This window comes from Benincasa hispida, chromosome 9 (assembly GCF_009727055.1).
Source record: "Benincasa hispida cultivar B227 chromosome 9, ASM972705v1, whole genome shotgun sequence".
NCBI classification, from domain to species: Eukaryota; Viridiplantae; Streptophyta; class Magnoliopsida; order Cucurbitales; family Cucurbitaceae; genus Benincasa; species Benincasa hispida.
In genome coordinates this window covers 1,059,058-1,078,125 of record NC_052357.1, presented here as the reverse complement: position 1 = coordinate 1,078,125, position 19,068 = coordinate 1,059,058, and the positions used below count along the sequence as shown (strand labels likewise).

The window sequence follows — 19,068 nt, the reverse complement described above, 5'->3', positions numbered from 1 at the left end:
AATAAAGACACATAGTACATCTATGAAACATATCTCTTATTATTTTCTTTCGTTCAATATAACACTTCTAATTTTATGTCATTTCATTCCAGATTTTTTTTAAAATTAATTTTAACCCTCAAATTTACTTATGATAGGTATATGTTTAGATTTATTCATTTAAATAATATAAACATAAACCGTCTTTTTTGTCCATGAATTTGAATGACAAAAAAAACTTTTAAGGTGTTTTGAAGGGAAGAAAATTCAAACTTTATCTACTTAAATGAAAAAATTAAAAGTTTGGGATGTAATTGAAATTAATCAATAGTTTAGGGGTATGTTTGATAAATGAACCTATTTTATAATTGAAAAGACCCGAACCGGACACGGTCAGCCGATTTCATATGGTTTTAAAGCACCTGATTACAACCCACCTCCCTCTTCGCTTAAATACCGTCCTCTCCCGGTAACTTTATCAATTTATCTTTCTTTTTCCAATCCCTACCTTTTTTTTGCTTCTCTCATGGCGACCAATCTTGCCGTTTTCCATCCCGCTCCGATCAGAGCTTCTTCTTCTGGAAAATCCGAACCTAATCGCCGGAAGGCCACCGCGCCAAAGTGGTGGTCCCCGATCTTCGGCTGGTCTTCCGAACCGGATTACGTCCTTTCTTCCGCCGCGGAACAGTCGGTTCTGAATGCCGAACCGGAGCTCGAAGGTGGAAGAACCAGATCCAGATTTGCACCTGGATGCTTCACGGAGGAGAAGGCGAAACTTCTCCGAATGAAAACGCTGGAGAGCTCCACTTTCCATGACATTATGTACCATTCGGCGATCGCGTCGCGTCTCGCTTCCGATTTGTCGGACCGAAGCAAGAAATAGATCTACGAAGTTTGGCGCAGTGAGGTATTGTATTGTGTTTTTGGAAATCTGTATCTGTACTGCCTTTTTTCTGTAAATCATCGTAATAACGAAAAATTTGGGGAAGGACGTAATTCTTCATTTCCTAATAAATTTACCTCTTCTCTTGCCTTTTAGAACGTTTAGATTACGGAAACTTCATACCTACTGCAACTATTTTCCGTCTGATTATTGATCGACGACGATTGATTTTACATTGTTTTCTCATTATAATCAGTCTATTTGCATCATTGAAATGGCTGTAGATGAATCATACATCTTGATGTTGACGGCCTAGAAATCTACGCCGGCTGTTGTTAATTTTACAACTAAATAGTGATTAGTGAAGTGATTATCTAAATCTTTCCTTATCGATTCTTCTTGGTGTCAATGGAGTTGAGAAAGAATTTGATGAGATGTTTGAGTAATCATCTCGAGTGGATAATTTACATAATTTTTAAATGGATCTTCACTGTTTAAGTTGGATTATCTATAATTGAATCCAGACGAATTTTCTGTACGGTGAATGATCTAGTTTTTGGATCGAACAATTTATTTGTTTAATTGAGGAGGAATTATTACAATGGTTGTTCTTTTATGGAGAGCTAAAAAATCCCCATCGGTTTTCATTTAATTTGTTACAAAATCTGATGGATTTGAAGACTTTCATGAATTTAATTGGAATGGATTTTGTTAATACATTCAGTTAATCGGATTACAATTCAATTGATCTTAAAAAAATCGTCGTGACATTTATTAATTATTATTTTGGATAAGGTTATTTAATTTAATATTTATTTCGTTAGTTGGGCTTAATTTTCACAATTATATTCGATGTAGTTGAAAAGAAAAAAGTTGAATTAAACAAAATATTATTCTTTTTATTTCTGAAATAAATGTTCTATAAATGAAAAAATTTTAAATAGTCTAACTCAAATATTGAAATTGCCGTCACTTTAATTTGAATATTAAAAAAAAAAATTATGAGAGTTTGTGTTTTGATAAAGCATAAACTATTTAACTAAAATACATTTTATTTTCTTGAAATGTAAGGCGGAAATTTCGGTCTATTATTTTAATCTGCATATTAATTCTGGAAAATAGAAAAAAGTATTTAAAAGAATGACGAATGTCTTTAATTATGTCAAGGGGAGGGTGCTGTTCTATCTAATATATATATATATTTTACTTTCAATAACAAAAATCATGATTATTTAGATTAATTAATTCGAGCAGTTGTTTTCGAATTAGGTCACGAAGTGTAATAAATAAATAATCACAAAGAAGGGAATCTCGATGACTCACGAACACGAGTGATGATAAAATAAGCAAAAATTCTTTCTTTTAGCTATGACTAAATGTTAAGTTAAGAAATGTATTATTATTATTATTATTATTATTTCGTGAAAATATCAGCTACATACAAGTTAAATCACCAACATTACGACGACATTAAATCCTCCTTTAAAATAAGAAGGGGGAATTACTCAATAAATTGAGAAAAACCATCCTAACTTATTATTAATTTTTTTAAAAAATATGTTGTTTTTAGAAAAAGTATTTCAAATGATAAAAATATTTATAAATATAGCAAAATTTTAAAATCTATGACATTGTTACACCCCTGTTACACACCAGGATCTATCCTTGATAAATTTTAAAATTTTGTTATAGTTTTAATATTTTGGTTCATTTTACTATATTTGGAAACAATCCTCGTTTTTATTTATGATACAATTATTTTTCATATATTTATATTTATTTTATATTCATAATTTTTTTTGGTTAATTCATTCTCCAACAACTCCTAAAAATAAATTTTAAGCACTTTAGAAAAAAGATTATGATATAAATTGAAATTAAGCTATTAATCTTAATTTAAGTATATGAAAATAATTAAATGAAAATTTGACATATTAACATTTTATTTAATTTTAAAATAAAAAATTGAAAAAATGACCCAACTAATCCAAATCAACCCAATCTAAATGTTTTATGATTTTGTTGGATTGGGTTCATTATTTAATAAGAATTATTTGAATTGAAGAAATTTATAATCGAACAATTGAATTGGTCTAAACAGTGTTTCAACCCAACCTAACCTAATCCAACCTACGAACACTCCTAATTTAAATAATCTTTGCATAATTGGATTCAACGATCATGGGATGGCTAGAGTTAGAAAACAGAATACGAATTTTTCCTCTGCTGTATATTTGCTGTACATTTGATAAAACCAATACAAGGCTTTAAATAGCCGTTGGAGAGAAAGAATAAAGAGATGAATGGAATAATTTAAATACAGGTGTATACTTTTGATTGGTTGAGTGTAAATATTCTTTCTAATCAATTACTCTTCTAGAAGGAAGGTGACTTGGCAGTGGTGCAATTGACTTGGAGGTGCCTTTTATGTATGTGTATTACTTACTAGACTGCTGACATGGCTTTCTTTAACAGCTAGATGGATGGTAGAACCTCCAAACTTCTCAAAGTTAGCAAGTAAACCCTCTATCCAATTATTTTTGGGTTGTAAACATTTTCAATTTAATTAATTCAACCTAGCAAATTGCAACATAACTCAATGGATAACCTATCAATCACCCAAATAATTATTAAGCTAAAAAATATAGTTAATTCAATCTATGTGATAATTTGAATAATTTAGCTTATTTGAGTCAATAAAATCCCAGTTTAAAGTCATGTTTGATTACTATTTGATTATTGACAATTATACATGTTTTCTCAATCTTCGTTTACAATTATTTTCATCTTCTCTATTAAAGATTTCAATGCAAAATCAAAATCTAAAAACATAAATAGGTTTTGAAAATATGACTTGAATTTTATAAGCATTCCTTAAAGCATTTCTAATAAGTAGAAAACAAACTAAAATTACCTACTGGTGAAAAAAATATTTATAAACTTAATTTTTAAAAATAAAAAAATCAATAACCATAGACATTTATAATCAATTTTTCACACATCTAGTCCAAAATAAAACTAGTAGATAGAACTGACGAGATGATGTTGTTCACATGTTTATTTCAATGAGAGTTTCACAAATAACCAATATTGAATTGAAGAAAAAAAAACAATCAAACCGACTGAAATTAACAAATTCTAATATGAAATCCCTAGTACTTTGTAATATTTAGGAATTATTTTTGGGTTGAGAATTCCTAATTTTAAATTACTACAACACACAAAATCAATTAGCATTACTCCAATAGGAAGAGTTGGAGAAGATTACCGTAATGACCCGACCTCTTGAGTACTCTGACAAAGGCCGTTACGACTAAATACATATTTAAAACTCAAATATTTTGTTCAAAAAAAAATTCATTAAAACAATAAGGATAGTTAAACTCGAAAACAAATAAATAATAAATAAATAAAACTTTTATTCATAGTTTTTCCAAAATAAACTCGAAAACAAATAAATAATAAATAAATAAAACTTTTATTCATAGTTTTTCCAAAATAAACTCGAAAACAAATAAATAATAAATAAATAAAACTTTTATTCGGGGTTCCCTAAATAATATTCATAAAGAAAACATTCAAAACGTTAAAATTTGCTGTCTCACATTAAATTCTAGTTTCAAAACATTCAAATGACAAAAACATAGACTATGCAGAAGCGATTTCTCTTGTCCTCTGTCACTTGCCAGCTTATTCCTATCATTCCCTGAAAACATAAAGGAATAAAGGACATATAACAATACCTAGTAAGTGATCCCTTTACCGAGATCATGTTGTACATTCACATGCAATGAATGGTTGTGATTAGTGGAACTTTCATGGTGAAGTTATTCCTGAATAGCTAACTAAGGGGATAATCTGACTCGCCTTAACTTACATGTCTAGTGGCCTAGTAGCACATCGTCAATCATGGGAAAAGAAACATAATCGTGTACCTGTCGGTTCACGCATGTCTAGAGCCTAAAGACACACCGTCAATCATGGGAAAAGAAACATAAACATGAACTTGTCGATTCATGCATGTCTAGCAGCGTGAAGGGGGATTAGACTATGCATCCACACGCAGTGAATGTTGGGCTTGTGGCTCAAACAACTACAATTGTTTCAAATAATGAAAAGAAATAAAATAACGTTCTGTCTTGCCTTGACTTGCATGTTTAGTGGCCTGATGGCACACTGTCAAACATGGAAAAGTAACATGAACGTGAACCTGCTGATTCACGCATGTTTAACGGCCCAAAGGTTCACCATCAAACATGAAAAAGTAACATGAACGTGAACCTAAAGATTCATGCATGTCTAGCGGCTCGAAGGCACACCGTCAAACATGGAAAAGTAACATAAACGTGAACCTCTCGATTCACGCATGTCTAGCAGCCCGAAGGCACACCGTCAAACATGGAAAAGTAACATGAACGTGAATCTATCGATTTAGGCATGTCTAGCGGCCCCAAGACACATCATCAAACATGAAATTAGACCCGTAGGTCCTCTGAAATAAAACATGCATTAAGGCGAGACGGTAAACTGTCATATTGGTCTAATCACGCATCACAAACATAATTTCATGAGTAACCTCACAGTTCAGATCATAGCATAGCATGAAAGTACAAACATGCACATAATACTTATAAGTGTCATGCAACAAGTATATCATAAAGACAAAATCATGCTTCTAAAGTCCATTAATTAATTTTATAAATCTAATCTAGGCCGCCTGACACGAAGGCACCGATAATAGTACCACTTACCTCAAATTAAGTCAAGGACAGTTATCTCGACAACCAACTCCAACAATTCACTTGAACTAAAACCAACGAAAGAACCGAACGATCGTAAATCCTGCTAGAAAGCACGCCACTGAACTCCAAACTTCGAATAGTAAATGTTCAAAAACTCGTTTCCCTTGTTGGACATGACCAGAAATGCTCTCAAACTTCAATCTAAAAGCGAAACGTAAAGGATATCAATCAATTTGGGCCAAAAGCTAATGGGTGGTCAAGAACCTCCAAGAATTCTAAAACTTACCCAAAATATCAATTTCGGTGACAATGGCATCAGCGGTGATGGCAACCATAGATAGACAACGGGTGTTGCTTTTGGATGACATAAATTGTTTAGGCTAGCGGCTGGTAGTGAGGGTCTTGCATGAGGAGGGTTTGCGAGAGTGGAAGGGAAGGGGAATTTCTAGTTTTGTAGATTTTATTCAGTAGCAATTACGAACAAACCAGAGCTTCAAACAACAATCCAACCGTTCAAAATAAAACTCTATATGTCTCAAACAGACTGACCAAATTTGAGCACGATCCAACGGTTCAAAATCCGAAAATCGACAATTTTAGGGAAGTTATCGCTGAAAAATCGAATTGCTTTCTTCTTGATTTCTAGCCTCTTTTCACTCTCATTTAATTCTGAAAAAGCTCAATTCTTTTATTTTTTCAAATTTTGAAAAGAGAAATAAAATATTTTATCACATTATCTCCAAAATCTCCAAAGAATCTATTAAATAAATAAATCGATTAACTTTTTAAATGATCTTAATTTAGGCTTCAAAAACCAAAATTAAATGGTATAAGATCTGCAAATGATCCAATAACCACCCTTCCTTTTTTTTTTAGTAATTTTAAAATACTATGGTGGTTCCGTTGCTTTATTATTTCGTTTGTTATTCAACAATCCCAAAGTTTCTTTTTTTAAAAAAAATAAAAAATAAATATTTTGTAGTCTTTCATAATAGAAATATTGTTAAGAGTCTTTTGTCGTAAAAACAAAAAAGTTTGTGACGCTGAAAGAGGCCTCCGATAACTTAGCTAAAATCGGAAATGCCTTTTATCTCATACTACTCTTTTGATACATAACCTAATGGTTTAGAAAAAATGACAAGAAAAAAAAATTCTCATATCGAATTCAAATTAAATCATTCCAAATATTTAAATCAATTCAAAACCACATGAAATTAATTAACTCCTTAATTTTTTTTAAGTTGGTTTTAAAATCCAAAATCAAAGGGAAACAAAATTCAATATTGTCAAGATAATTAGTTCGAATATCTAATCAATTAAATTCAATTTAACCAATAAAAGTTTTTCAATTATTTCAATTTAATCCCAATTTTTCAAATGAAAGGTAAATTTAAACTCAATAATTTTAGATAATTAACTTAAATTTCCCTAAAATTCGAGATGTTACAATTACGTTATAATTGAAGACAATGAGAAGAAACGCTCTACAGGTAAGTTGATCGATCTTGCTGAATGCTGAAACATGCAAACAAATCATGAACTACAAAGGTTGGAATTGAAATTTAATTATTGACACATAGAAAATCTAATTCCAAAATTCAAAATCAGACGTAAAGTGTTACATCCAAACTCAACCTATTAACCAATTAGCTAAACGATGGTTCTACACCTACCTAAAAAGAACATAGTAAAATAACAATCTAATTAAGTCATAACAAGGACCCAAAAGTCAAAGCATACACTAAAAATAAAGTATGTACTTGTAAAAGTTACATTAATGAATGTTCTAACCAAGTTGAATCAATATCATCTTGTAATAAATTTAAAACCAATTATAAAGTTTTTTTTTAATCCATTTTTTGTTTGTTGAATCATCTCTTTTGAGTCCACCTTTGTTTACATGTGAGAATTAAGAGCTAATTTAGCTTATTGGCCTTTGAACACGTGATGTGTCTTAGAGGTACAACAAAGACATATTGAAATTTGTTTAGATCAAACTACAACTTTTTTTTTTTTTTTTTTTGTCAATATGAACGTAATTCAATTGGTATAGTGCATACTATCAACCTTGAGGTTAGAGGTTTAAATCCCCACCCCACACTTTAATTACAATACATTTGAAAAAAAAATCTTACAACTTTTTGTTTATCGTTTTTGAGTTTGATGCTTTAAAAAACCAAATTGATTGAAAAGTGTGGTCCAATCCACCCGTTTTGTTGTGTGTTGCTTGGTCAATTTCAGCTTGCAATCTTTTCAGAAGAAAATGAAGGTTATCTACTGCACGCCAGATATTGTTAAGAACAATGTTACAACATTCCTCAAAACATTAGATAGTAACAAACATAAATAATAGAGATACCGAAGTTTGATAACCTAGCTCGGTGAAATATTGCCTATGTTTCGGCAAGCAGTGTGTCCAGGAAAGATAACTTTATTAATATAAATGTTAAGCAATTACAATGTTGTACTTATTTGTGACAACAACATGATTATAGTGACATCCGTAAAGCTTAATCACTCAAATGTTCTCCTTAAGTTTGAGGTTCCCTCTCGAAGTGACTTAAGCTCCCCTTAAATTGTGAGCCTCCCTCTTACAAGAACTTTTATCTTTTCATTTCAAATCAAGAGCACTCTACTTAAGCCTAAGCTTGAGAATCCCTTCTCAAGACGTTGAGAAACAAATCTATACGGTTCAAAGTAAATCTCCAAACTTATAGCAACACGACTTTAGTCTTTTAAAAAATTGACTCACACACTTATGAAAACTTCTCACCAAACAATGACGCACCTAATTCTCATGAAAATGGCCAACGTATAGAACACCAATCACGATTCTTTTATATATGCAAAGCGTAAAGTTAAGAAAGTAACCCTAGTTACCAAAACAGTTGTGTCAAAAAAGGCAAGAAATCTGCAAGAAGACTATTGACAAAAATTTTCAAATAAAGAAAAATATATTCCATAGGATCAACCTTTCCAAAAACAATCCTTTTGTCAGATAGAACATAGACAGAAACAAAAACACCTCGAATAACATCTACCAGACTTAAACAAATATTACGAATACAACTCTAATATTTTCCAGTAGGAATACATTAGCTAAGAAAGCATAGTAGTAATGTCATTTTAGGGAATTTAAATTGATGATGTATAGACTAAATTAGAACTTATTCAAATTCAATCAAAGCATATAATATAATCCACAATTTTCTTAAAAAATAAAACTGGATAAGGATGTTGAAGCGGAAATACTTAACAGCACACAGGTAGTTTAGAATAATCATAATAATAGCCCACAAAATAGCCCACAGAACCTCCACACCGTTTTTTCAACTCACAAATTTAAGGGGCTATGACTCATAATCTTAATGCAATAATAAATATTTGAAAAAGAAAGAAAAAAAAAACTATGCCAAAACTTTCAAACCTTCTCTCTTTATTTGCAAAGTACAATAGTTTTATTTTTTTAAAAAAAAAAATCAATAAATAAAATAATCCTCATACTTTGTAGGTTAAAAACTATTTTTTTTTGGCGGTTTGGTTTAAAGTTTTATAAATATCTAGAAATAAAGGATGCCAATAAGATGTCTGGGAATGGGAATAGAATGTTTGAGAATAAAAAATAACTGTATTTAGTTGTGCATGAAAATGTTATTAGAATCTTATGAACGAAAATTGTGTTGCATTTAATTTATGAAATTAAACATGAAAATCTTATTATAACGATAACAGATTAATAAATTAAAGAATAAATAACATCAGGATAAAAAAATTAATTATAAATCAATAATAATTTTAATTATAAATATTTGAAGATTGAGTAATTTATAATTAAAATTAATTAATGAATGTATTTAATGAACGTCTTACTGATTGCAATGCTTAATCAAGTTCATCTTTCTTGATTTTTTTTTTTTTTTTTTAAGTTAATTACAAAACAAGTTAACTTCATTCCTCAGAATCTAATACTTAATCAACTTCATTTCTTGATTTTTCTAAAGTTATTTTTTTAAAAGTTAATTACAATCTAAATAGTGTTTTGTAATATGATATGCTAATAAAGAATGAAGTAATAAAAAATAATCAAAATAAATAATTAATAATGATTATATGTTCATAATGAACGATCAAATTAAAATTAATCTAAAAAATAATTACTTGATTATTCACAAAAAAAATAAAATATTCAATATTATTATTGAAAAAATGAAATCTTATACTAATTAAATTTAACTAATCCGAGTTTACTAATTAAATATATTTAAGATATTGTTAGCTAATAAATTAATAATTTATGTAAAAAAATAATTCCATTCATTTAATAAATTTTTATTATAAAAATAAGTTAAATAAATATTTTAATAGATCATTATTGATTTATTAAAATTAATATTTATATTATTTTTGTTAAATTAATATTAATTAATTTATTAATTATATTCAAAGTGAAATTATATAAAATGAAAAATATATGGCAAAGGGTAAGAGAACCCACAATTTTGGAAGGGAATAGAAAACTCTTAGTGCATATTCCCAGGCAAAGAGTTAAAAACTGTAAAACAAACCTGGGATTTGGATATTTTTGTCAATTTCGTGGTAACAATTTTGTTCTTGTACTTTTAATTTTGTAACCATTTTATCATTGGACTTTTGTGTATAACAATTTAGTCCTTGTATTTTCAAAATTATTAACAATTGTTACTATAGTCTTAAGTTATTATAGTTGAGTTATAATAGTTTGTGCTTGAGGTATAGATCATTTTAGTTTGGGTTATAATAGTATGTGTTTGAGGTGGAAATTATTTTAGTTTTAGAAGGAAATATACACTGTAGTAAAGAATAAAAAAATGATAAATGTAAAATAGTAAAAAAAAATATAGCAAATAATAAATAATACAACAAATCGAGATTTTGAAATAGTGTTGATTGTACTTAATTGGAGACTATAAAATAATATTTATCGTAGCAAAATGTGGTTATAATAGTCTAAGGATAGTCCTCACCCCATTAGTCTCTAAAGTAAAAAAAATTCATCAAAATTTGATGTCAACTTTTATCATTTTATGATGTAGACTTCGTATTTTATAAAAATATTGAGTCTTTAATTTGTTTGTCATTTTATTTTAAAAATCTTATCAAATCTTAACACTAATTCTACAATAAGGACTAAATCATCATAAATTTTAAAGTACAATGACTAAATTATTACATAGTAAAGTTGAAGGACTAAATTATTACAAAATTAAAAGTATAGAGACTAAATCATTACAAACCAAAATTCATGACTAAATTGTTACTCCTACAAAGGTTCATGGAATAAAAGTGATTTTTTACCTACTTTGTAATATGCATACTTTATAACTATTTATTTCTTGATTTTTTTTAAATTAATTACAAAACAAGTTTTTTTAAGCATCATGTGATAACCATTTGGGATTTTAAAGTTAGACTTGCTTTTTTACACTTTTTTTTACTATTTTTTACTATGGTTTTCATCTTTCTTAACTAAAGACTTAAATTTTTAATCAAATGCTAAAAATAAAAACAAATTTTTAATAACTTTTTTTAACGTTTATGAGCTTAATTTTCAAGAAAAATAAATAAACAAATATTTATCAATTGAGACTTAAGATTTTGAAAATTTTGATTATGTAATGATAATTCTAGAATTGGTTTCTTTCACATTGAACTAATCAGATAATTGATCACATCATTAATAAAAACTCAACATATGTAGACTAAAATAATCCAAGATCCCCCGGCATTGAAAAAGTTATAATCACATTATATGTAAATAAAATACTTGCCGAAACGAACTTAACTCAATTAACATATAATAAGTATTAACGACTATGAGATTGATAACTCAAATTTCTCCGTATTGTACTAAAAAAATATGTAAATAAAATACATGCTAATAAATCTAAGTTTAAAGATTGAATGAGTCACCTACTGGATTCGATAACAAAGAAATTAAAAAGCAGTGGTGGAGAAGGGAGCACGTTGCCTGTGTAAAGCACGAGGGCAAAATCCTCTCTTTACCAGCATCACCCGCCGACTCCGGCATGAAGATTTCCATGCAACAATGAGTAGCTGAGCATTCTCCTTAAACTTTGAAGCTCAATCTTCATTAAGTTGCTCAGCCGCTTCATTAACTGATAATAAGTTGAAAAACTAAATCATTAATTTCAAAGAAGTTAAACTTTTAATCTTCCAAAGCATTATTTTCTAACAATGTGAAATACAATTATAAGAGTTGGAAAATCATAAACTTCTGTCATTCACTGTCAGTGAATAGCAATGTCGATTTTGTTTGAAGATAGTTACTTTGAACTGCTATTCTCCGCCTTACCCAGTTGCTTTGCCAACTGGTCAGAAGAGGAGTATGAAAGATCAAAGCTATCTCTGTTCACTAAGAAAATTATCAGGTATTTGAAAGATTGCAGATAAAACAAACAGATATGTTTCTCTTCATCAATTATAGTATGTTTAAATTAACTTCTATGTGCTTCTAAGTGCGAAAATAATTTTTTTTAAACACTTACAAGTCCTTAGTGTTGCAGTTTGATGAGGATAAGAAAGGACCATCACAACCATTGCCCCTGTCGCCTGAAAAAATCTTGGCCACAATTGTTCATTCACAATACAAATTTCTACAGCATAAACGGTTTTTTCTTTCTGTTACCATAAAAAAGAACACGATCATTCCCTAACTGCAGGCCTGTACTGAGTTTAATCTACATTGTCCAGAATCCAGAGAGAATAACAAAACGAAGTATACAGCAATATGGATGTACGTAATGGTAGAGATCAAAAGTAGGAGAAGGTCAAATAACAATTCATAGCAACTGTGAAACCTACAGAAAATTTACTTTTATATGGTTTTCAGAATAACCCAAATGAATCAGGGGGGAGTTGAACAGAGTCTCTATATAACCAGTATTCAATTGAAGTTCTACGAACATAATAGATACAATGTCTAAATACTGGGGATTGTTATCATTTTTTCTTTTCTAAAATTGACTGGTTTCAGTTATCACCTTGCATCTCTACTGCTATCAAGCATAAATTAAATTAGATTTCAGGAAAGCATAAAAAAGCAAGAGATTACTCAACCAATGGCTTGCCGTAAGCACATAGGCAAGAAATTTGGACGTCATATCCCATGATGATCTACCGAGAAAAGAGCCAAGTATTTCCTCAAATGAAGTGCGCCATAGGCTGCCGAGGACATTATAAGATTAGATAGTTTACAACACAATAAGTACACAGTATACCCTGAGCAGATAAGAGGAAATGTAAGGACCCTTCACATGAAGTGGACAAAATTCATCTATGAACTCTTCAATATCCTAATGCTACCAAACAGACCGTATAAGTGAAACAAAAAGAGTGAAACTGATATTACAAAAAAAGAAAAAAGAAAAAAACTAGAAAGAAGTATTATTAATAACAGCAAGCCATTATCGTTTCCCAATAGTATATACAAATCAATTGGGTGCTTTCCAAGTTTCCAAACAAATGATGCACAGTGAAATCATACCCCACAAAATGATATCAAGGGATACAGAAGTAAAAATTAGAAGCAAAAAATAACTGTTCAAATCAATCATACGGATGTCCTTTTATTAGCAGACATTAGATTTCTCAGCTCCATCAAATATTCATCATTAGATACGTGAAGTGAAGCACGAATGTTTGACACCTCCCCTTCATCTTCCCAACTTAGAGGTCCAGAAGCATATAATGCCCTAATAAAAGAACGAAATACACTTAGCTCTGACCTGTGGGGTCTAGCTAATACTTCCTCATGGGAGCATGAATTTTCTTCCCCATGTCCCCTTCCTGTAGATGATTCCGCGTCACTGTAATAATCCATATTCTCAACTTTTTTACTACGACGAGCTACAGAAACAAATGGCACATTGAAAAAATCATCAGTGGAACTATTACTGCCGACAGAAGATGTACAATTATCTGTGTAAATGTGGGTTGAAGTTCCTGGAATAAGGTTGCCCTCTCTCAAACCAGCATCACCTGTAGTGACTTCGGTATTTTCAGTCGGAAAGTTTGAGCTCAATCTTAATCTAATTGTGTTCAACTCTTGGGTTGAGTACATATTGGTAGTTACCGCTGATGACCTAACATCTTTTTCAGTGACTTTCCTTTTCTGAACAGATACTTTGTGATCTATGAATTGACTAGGCAATGGCCTCTTTCGAGGTCCTGTAGGAAGCATTACCACAAGCTGTTGATCCTTGCTTCTCATCATGTTTGGCTCTATCTGCCTATTTCTAGACAATGAACCTGAATTTTCCATGGCCTGCCAAAGAAATATCGTATGAGATGACGGTTCAATAATGGTTTCAAGTACAAAATAATATGTAATTTGTAATACAACGCATACAGACAAATCACAGTAATCCAATAAGACAAAAAATCTGGCAAGCAAACATATGACTTCAGAATCCATATTACATAAACAAAAACACTGCAATTGTAAACAAAGTAAAATATGAAATAGGGTTTATGAAACTTTGTATGAACTTGTTAGAAGATGTACCTTCCCTAGGAGAATCCATTGTCCATCATGCCAAGCTTGTCGCATTCTCAGATTAGATTTCCTAACCATGACGTCTAATGGTGATCCAAGTAATCTTACTATATAGCAATTAACCCCAACGATCTTCAATATTTTTGCTTGTTTCCAGGAGGAATTATGGAAAGCTTCAGCAAGATCACCAACATCCCAAACATTTGAACCTTCAACAGGGGGAGGACAAGGCCTTATCGCCTTCCTCGGTACCTTCTCCATGGCTTCCTGGGATGAGAAAAATTTCACGCTATACAAACGACCATTCCCAGAAATAATTTCGGCACAACTCCATGAACCATTGGAAGCCTCCTTCTTACTCAACACCTCAACTTGATCCCCCTTCCTTAGTCTCATTCTTCCAATTATCCTAATTCTAACCCTGTAAAATCAACAAATAATTTTAAAAAAAAAAAAAAAAAAAAAAAAAAAAAAACGTTTCTACTCATTCAACCAGACAAAAATAGTAGCAATCAACATATAGAAAACAGGATATAAGTACAGTTTACAGAATCTAAAAAGAAAAACGAAACTCAAAACCAAAAAAAGAAAAGGGAAGCAACGTAGAAAAGCGAACGGAATCAAAAGAAGTGAAAATGCGGAATTGAAGTAACGAAACAATAAATTTAGAGGTAGAGAAAGCGATCGATACCTGAAGAAGAAGAATTAAGGCGTCTGAATCTTGCCAAGAAATTCTACAAAATTGAGTGAAAAGCAAAAACTTTTTTTGAGAGAGATTTTATGAGCAAAGAGTAATTTATAAAAACAAGTTTAAAATTCCTAAACCAATGGGGACTGGGAAGTAATACGGTGGTGCCGTGGTGGGGACGCTCCCGAATACTTCGCTCTCTAATTTCCTCCGTCTCTTGGCTGCTCTGTCTTGGCGGCGAAATCATTTGGGCCTATATCTTTGGACTTAAATATGGGCTTCGGCCCAATTCTCAAACTCAGCTTAATTATCCTCGTCCCTAATCTATGCTATCCCGGTCTAATTTTAGGTTAGTTTTTTCCTTGAATTTCCTAAATTTTTTAAATCTATCTTTAGTCCCTAAACTTTTATAAATAGGTTTAAAAATCTCTTAAATAATTAATTATTATTATTTAAAAAAATATTTCTTTTTGGTCCTTCAATTTTAAAGAATTTATACCTTTGGTCTCTAAAACAACACATGACCTCCTTTACTTGTTGACACTTTTCATGTTGGCTCCAGAAAACAATTCCAAATTGTAACATCCCAATTCCAGGAAAATTTAAGTTAATTATCTAAAATTATTGAGTTTAAATTTTACTTTTATTTGAAAAATTGGGATTAAATTGAAATAATTGAAAAACTTTTATTGGTTAAATTGAATTTAATTGATTAGATATTCAAACTAATTATCTTGAAAATATTGGATTTTGTTTTCCTTTGATTTTAGATTCTAGGGTCAACTTAAAAAATAATTAATTAATTAATTTTATGTGGTTTTGAATTGATTTAAATATTTGGAAAGATTTAATTTGTATCAAAAATCTTATGCCCTTTAATTTTGGTTTTTGAAGCCTAAATTAAGATAATTTGAAAAGTTAATTGATTTATAAATTTAATAGAATATTTCGAGATTTTGAAGATCTTGTGATAAAATATTTTATTTATCTTTTCAAAATATGAAAAAAAAAAAAAAAAGAATTGAAATTTTTTCGAAATTAAATGAGAGTGAAAAAAGGCCAAAAAAAATTGGGGAAGAAGCAATTCGGTTTTTCAGTTACAGCTTCCACAAAATTATCAATTGCTGAAGTTTAAACTGTTGGATCATGCTCAAATTTGGTCAGTCTGTTCGAGACATATAGAGTTTCATTTTGAATGGTTGGATCGTTGTTTGAAGCTCTAGTTTGTTCGTAATCATTGCTAAATAAAATCTGTAAAACTCGAAATTCTCCTTCTCTCTCACTCTCGTAAACCCTCCTTATACAAGACCCTCATTACCAGCCGCTAGCCTAAACAATTTATGTCGTCCAACAACAACACCCGCTGCCTATCTATGGTAGCCACGAGTCGACGCGCCATCAGCGGCCACTAACCAATCTTTGTCGAAATCTTGAGAAAAACCTTGGATAAGACTTATTTTTCCTTATAATTTGGGAAGTGAAATTCACCCATTTGATTTTGGGTAAATTAGTAACCTCTCTTTGGTGTGAAACTTAGATTCAATATTTGAAAGTTTTGAGACATTGACCATCGAGCTAGAGACCATTTTTAGTTTTGCAAAAAATTGGTAAAGATTTTGGGTAAATTGTTGGTTGGTTATTCTTTTGGATTGAGAGTAATAGTGAGAAAATTAAGTTATTGATTTTGGATTTAATTTTTGATCAAATTGGCTAATTGAATCAAGTTTTGGAATTTGTTTTTGACCAAGCCACAACTTTGGGTTGATTCAAATTTTTCAAAAGTTTTAAGGAATTATTTATGTGGACTTTTGTGACCAAGTTGAGGTAAGTGGTACTATTACCGGTGTCTTTGTGCCAGGCGGCCTAGATTAGATTTATAAAGTTAATTAATGGACTCTAGAAGCATGATTTTATCGTTATGATATACTTGTTGCATGACAGTTATAAGTATTATGAGCATGTTCGAATTTCTAATCAGTACTGAAATTATGTATGTGATGCATGAATAGACCAATAGGGCAGTTTACCGTCTCGCCTTGACGCATGTTTTATTTCAGAGGACCGACGGGTCTAGTTTCATATTTGACGGTGTGCCTACGGGCCGCTAGACATACGTGAGTCGACAGGTTCACATTCATGTTATTTTCATGTTTGACGGTGTGCCTACGGGCTGTTAGACATGCGTGAGTCGACAGGTTCACATTCATATTATTTTTCATGTTTGACAGTGTGCCTACGGGCCGTTAGACATGCATGAGTCGACAGGTTCACGTTCATGTTATTTTTCATGTTTGACGGTGTGCCTACGGGCTGCTAGACATGCGTGAGTCAATAGGTTCACGTTCATGTTATTTTTTCATATTTTAAGGTGTGCCTACGGGTCGCTAGACATGCGTGAATCGACAGGTTCACGTTCATGTTATTTTTCATGTTTGATGGTGTGTCTACGGGCCGCTAGACATGCGTGTCAAGGCAAGACAGTACGTCCTTTGGTTTCTTTTCATCATCTAAGGCAGATGTAGTTGTTTGAGCCACGGGCCCATCATTCTCTGCTCGTGGATGCATAGTCTGATCCTAGTAATGGGATCACTTACTGAGTATACCTTTCTTAATTTATGTTTTTCAGGTAAGGATAGGAACAGACCAATGGGTGACGAGAGGGACCTATGATCGTGCCATATGGGACATGTAAATCGCTTCCGCTCAGTTTACGTTTTCAAACTATTTAAAAAAAATTTATTTGAAACTCGATATTGGTCAAAATTTTATCTGTTTAAGTTATTTTTTTTCTTCATTATTTTAGGGGGCCCCGAACAAAGGTTTTACTTATTTATTATTTATTTTGAAAAACTGTCTTTATTATTTTAATGAAATTTATTTTCTTCAATGGTCAAAATATTTTGAATGTAAATGTGTAATTATGAGTAACGACCCTTATCAGAGTACTCAAAAGGTCGGGTCGTTACAATTGGTATCAGAGCCTAAGTTTTAAGTTCTGTAGACTGACTTACAATATAAGTCTTGGTTTTGTGTCCCTTATGGTTATTCACGGATCATTCGTCCTCGCCAGATATGTAATTTCATTAAATGTTTTATGGAAGATGTGTTTAAAAGCCTTCATGTCTAAGCTTTATGTATTGACTGGTTGTTATTACTAGTTTAACGACCTGAAAGAAGTTAGTATGAGATGGCTATTTTGTTTTGGTGTTATGGAAAGAAAGAAGGATTATAATAAGGCCATTTGGCATTAGTTTAATTCGTGGAAGGACCGTTAGAAACAGACATATATTTCGGTTCAGGGATATTGAAACCCGATAGAACTATGAATTGTTATGCACTTATGACATGAAAGAAAGAAATGGCTGTATTTGGTTAAGCTATAGAATAAGGTAGGTGAATTGGAAATTCACTAGGGAATAATATTAAATTTTGCATTACGAGAATAAAACTAGTGGTGCTACAAGAAACTTTATCACAAGGCACACACGTTCTTAGTTACGAGATTAAAGTTTCTTTATAAGGTAAGAAAGAGGTGAAGAAGAGACTATAAATTCTATTAAGGATTACTAGATGTTGAAGTCAAAATGTTCCAAGAAAATTTTTGAAAGGATTAATAGGTCATGATCACTTTCATGGTATTGAAGTTGGTGGAGCGAGTAATATATGATGTTTTGGTTTTTTGTGTAACGTGCCTAAAAGGAAGAAGAATTACCAGATGGAGCATAAAGCGATAGTATGAGGAACTCTTTACAAGACCTAGGTAAGATGAATTGGTCAAGGAATGCCAAGATGGTTGAAATTATAGTTGCCTTTAGATGGGAGAAAACGAGTTATTGGATTGAAATTCTTAAGGTGCTTGAGTTTGAACTATGTGTTTGTTGCAATGAAAAGGTTCAAGTTTAATTAACCATATCAAGAGGAAGGATAAACGTTTTGAAGTTTAAAAGCAATGTTATCTTGTAGGGATACCCTACTAAAGTTCCAAGTTTGGAATGAAATTTGATTTTTGGAAAAGATTATAAAGGGTCACATGTCTTGGTTGAGGGATTATGTTTCACTCGGAAAGTAAAAAGTGCACTTTCAAGTTGTTGGGTTAAGCAAGGATAAATGTGAAGAAAATAATAGTATTCAAGGAAAGGTTTTATTCATTTGGGGAGATAAATGGAAATTAATGTGTTCAGATTCTCAAATAGTTAAGAAAGGTTTGGATTTTAAGATATGG

At 31.0% G+C, this 19,068-nt stretch overlaps 2 protein-coding genes across 4 annotated transcripts; one reads left to right on the top strand and one right to left on the bottom strand.

The window, feature by feature from the left end:
* Positions 1–505: 505 nt before the first annotated feature.
* Positions 506–862, top strand: LOC120086132. Its single transcript, XM_039042596.1, has one exon. The coding sequence runs from the start codon at positions 506–508 to the stop codon at positions 860–862; it is 357 nt and encodes a 118-aa protein (XP_038898524.1).
* A 10,574-nt stretch (positions 863–11,436) lies between these two features.
* LOC120086754 lies at positions 11,437–15,008 on the bottom strand. 3 transcript variants are annotated; one of them, XR_005484316.1, is made up of 4 exons: positions 14,850–15,008; positions 14,168–14,579; positions 12,150–13,927; positions 11,437–11,759 (listed from the first exon to the last, which is right to left on the bottom strand). XR_005484316.1 is itself a non-coding variant. In XM_039043541.1 (4 exons), exons 2-4 carry the CDS (start codon positions 14,552–14,554, stop codon positions 12,663–12,665), a joined length of 1,089 nt encoding a protein of 362 aa, XP_038899469.1. In that variant the 5' UTR covers positions 14,555–14,579; positions 14,850–15,008; the 3' UTR covers positions 11,437–12,662. The 3 variants fall into 3 exon arrangements, 2 of the variants coding, with proteins under 2 accessions (XP_038899469.1, XP_038899468.1); XM_039043541.1 differs by having other exon boundaries at positions 11,437–12,825; positions 13,389–13,927; XM_039043540.1 differs by having other exon boundaries at positions 11,437–13,927.
* Between the last annotated feature and the right edge of the window lie 4,060 nt (positions 15,009–19,068).

Excerpts from the sequence above, each read along its gene's own strand:
- LOC120086132 (XM_039042596.1), top strand. The coding sequence starts at position 506 with ATGGCGACCAATCTTGCCGTTTTCCATCCCGCTCCGATCAGAGCTTCT.
- LOC120086754 (XM_039043540.1), bottom strand. The coding sequence starts at position 14,554 with ATGAGACTAAGGAAGGGGGATCAAGTTGAGGTGTTGAGTAAGAAGGAG. Across the intron at positions 13,928-14,167 it reads AATGGATTCTCCTAGGGAAG|GCCATGGAAAATTCAGGTTC; the intron begins GTACATCTTCTA and ends TTTCTTTGGCAG.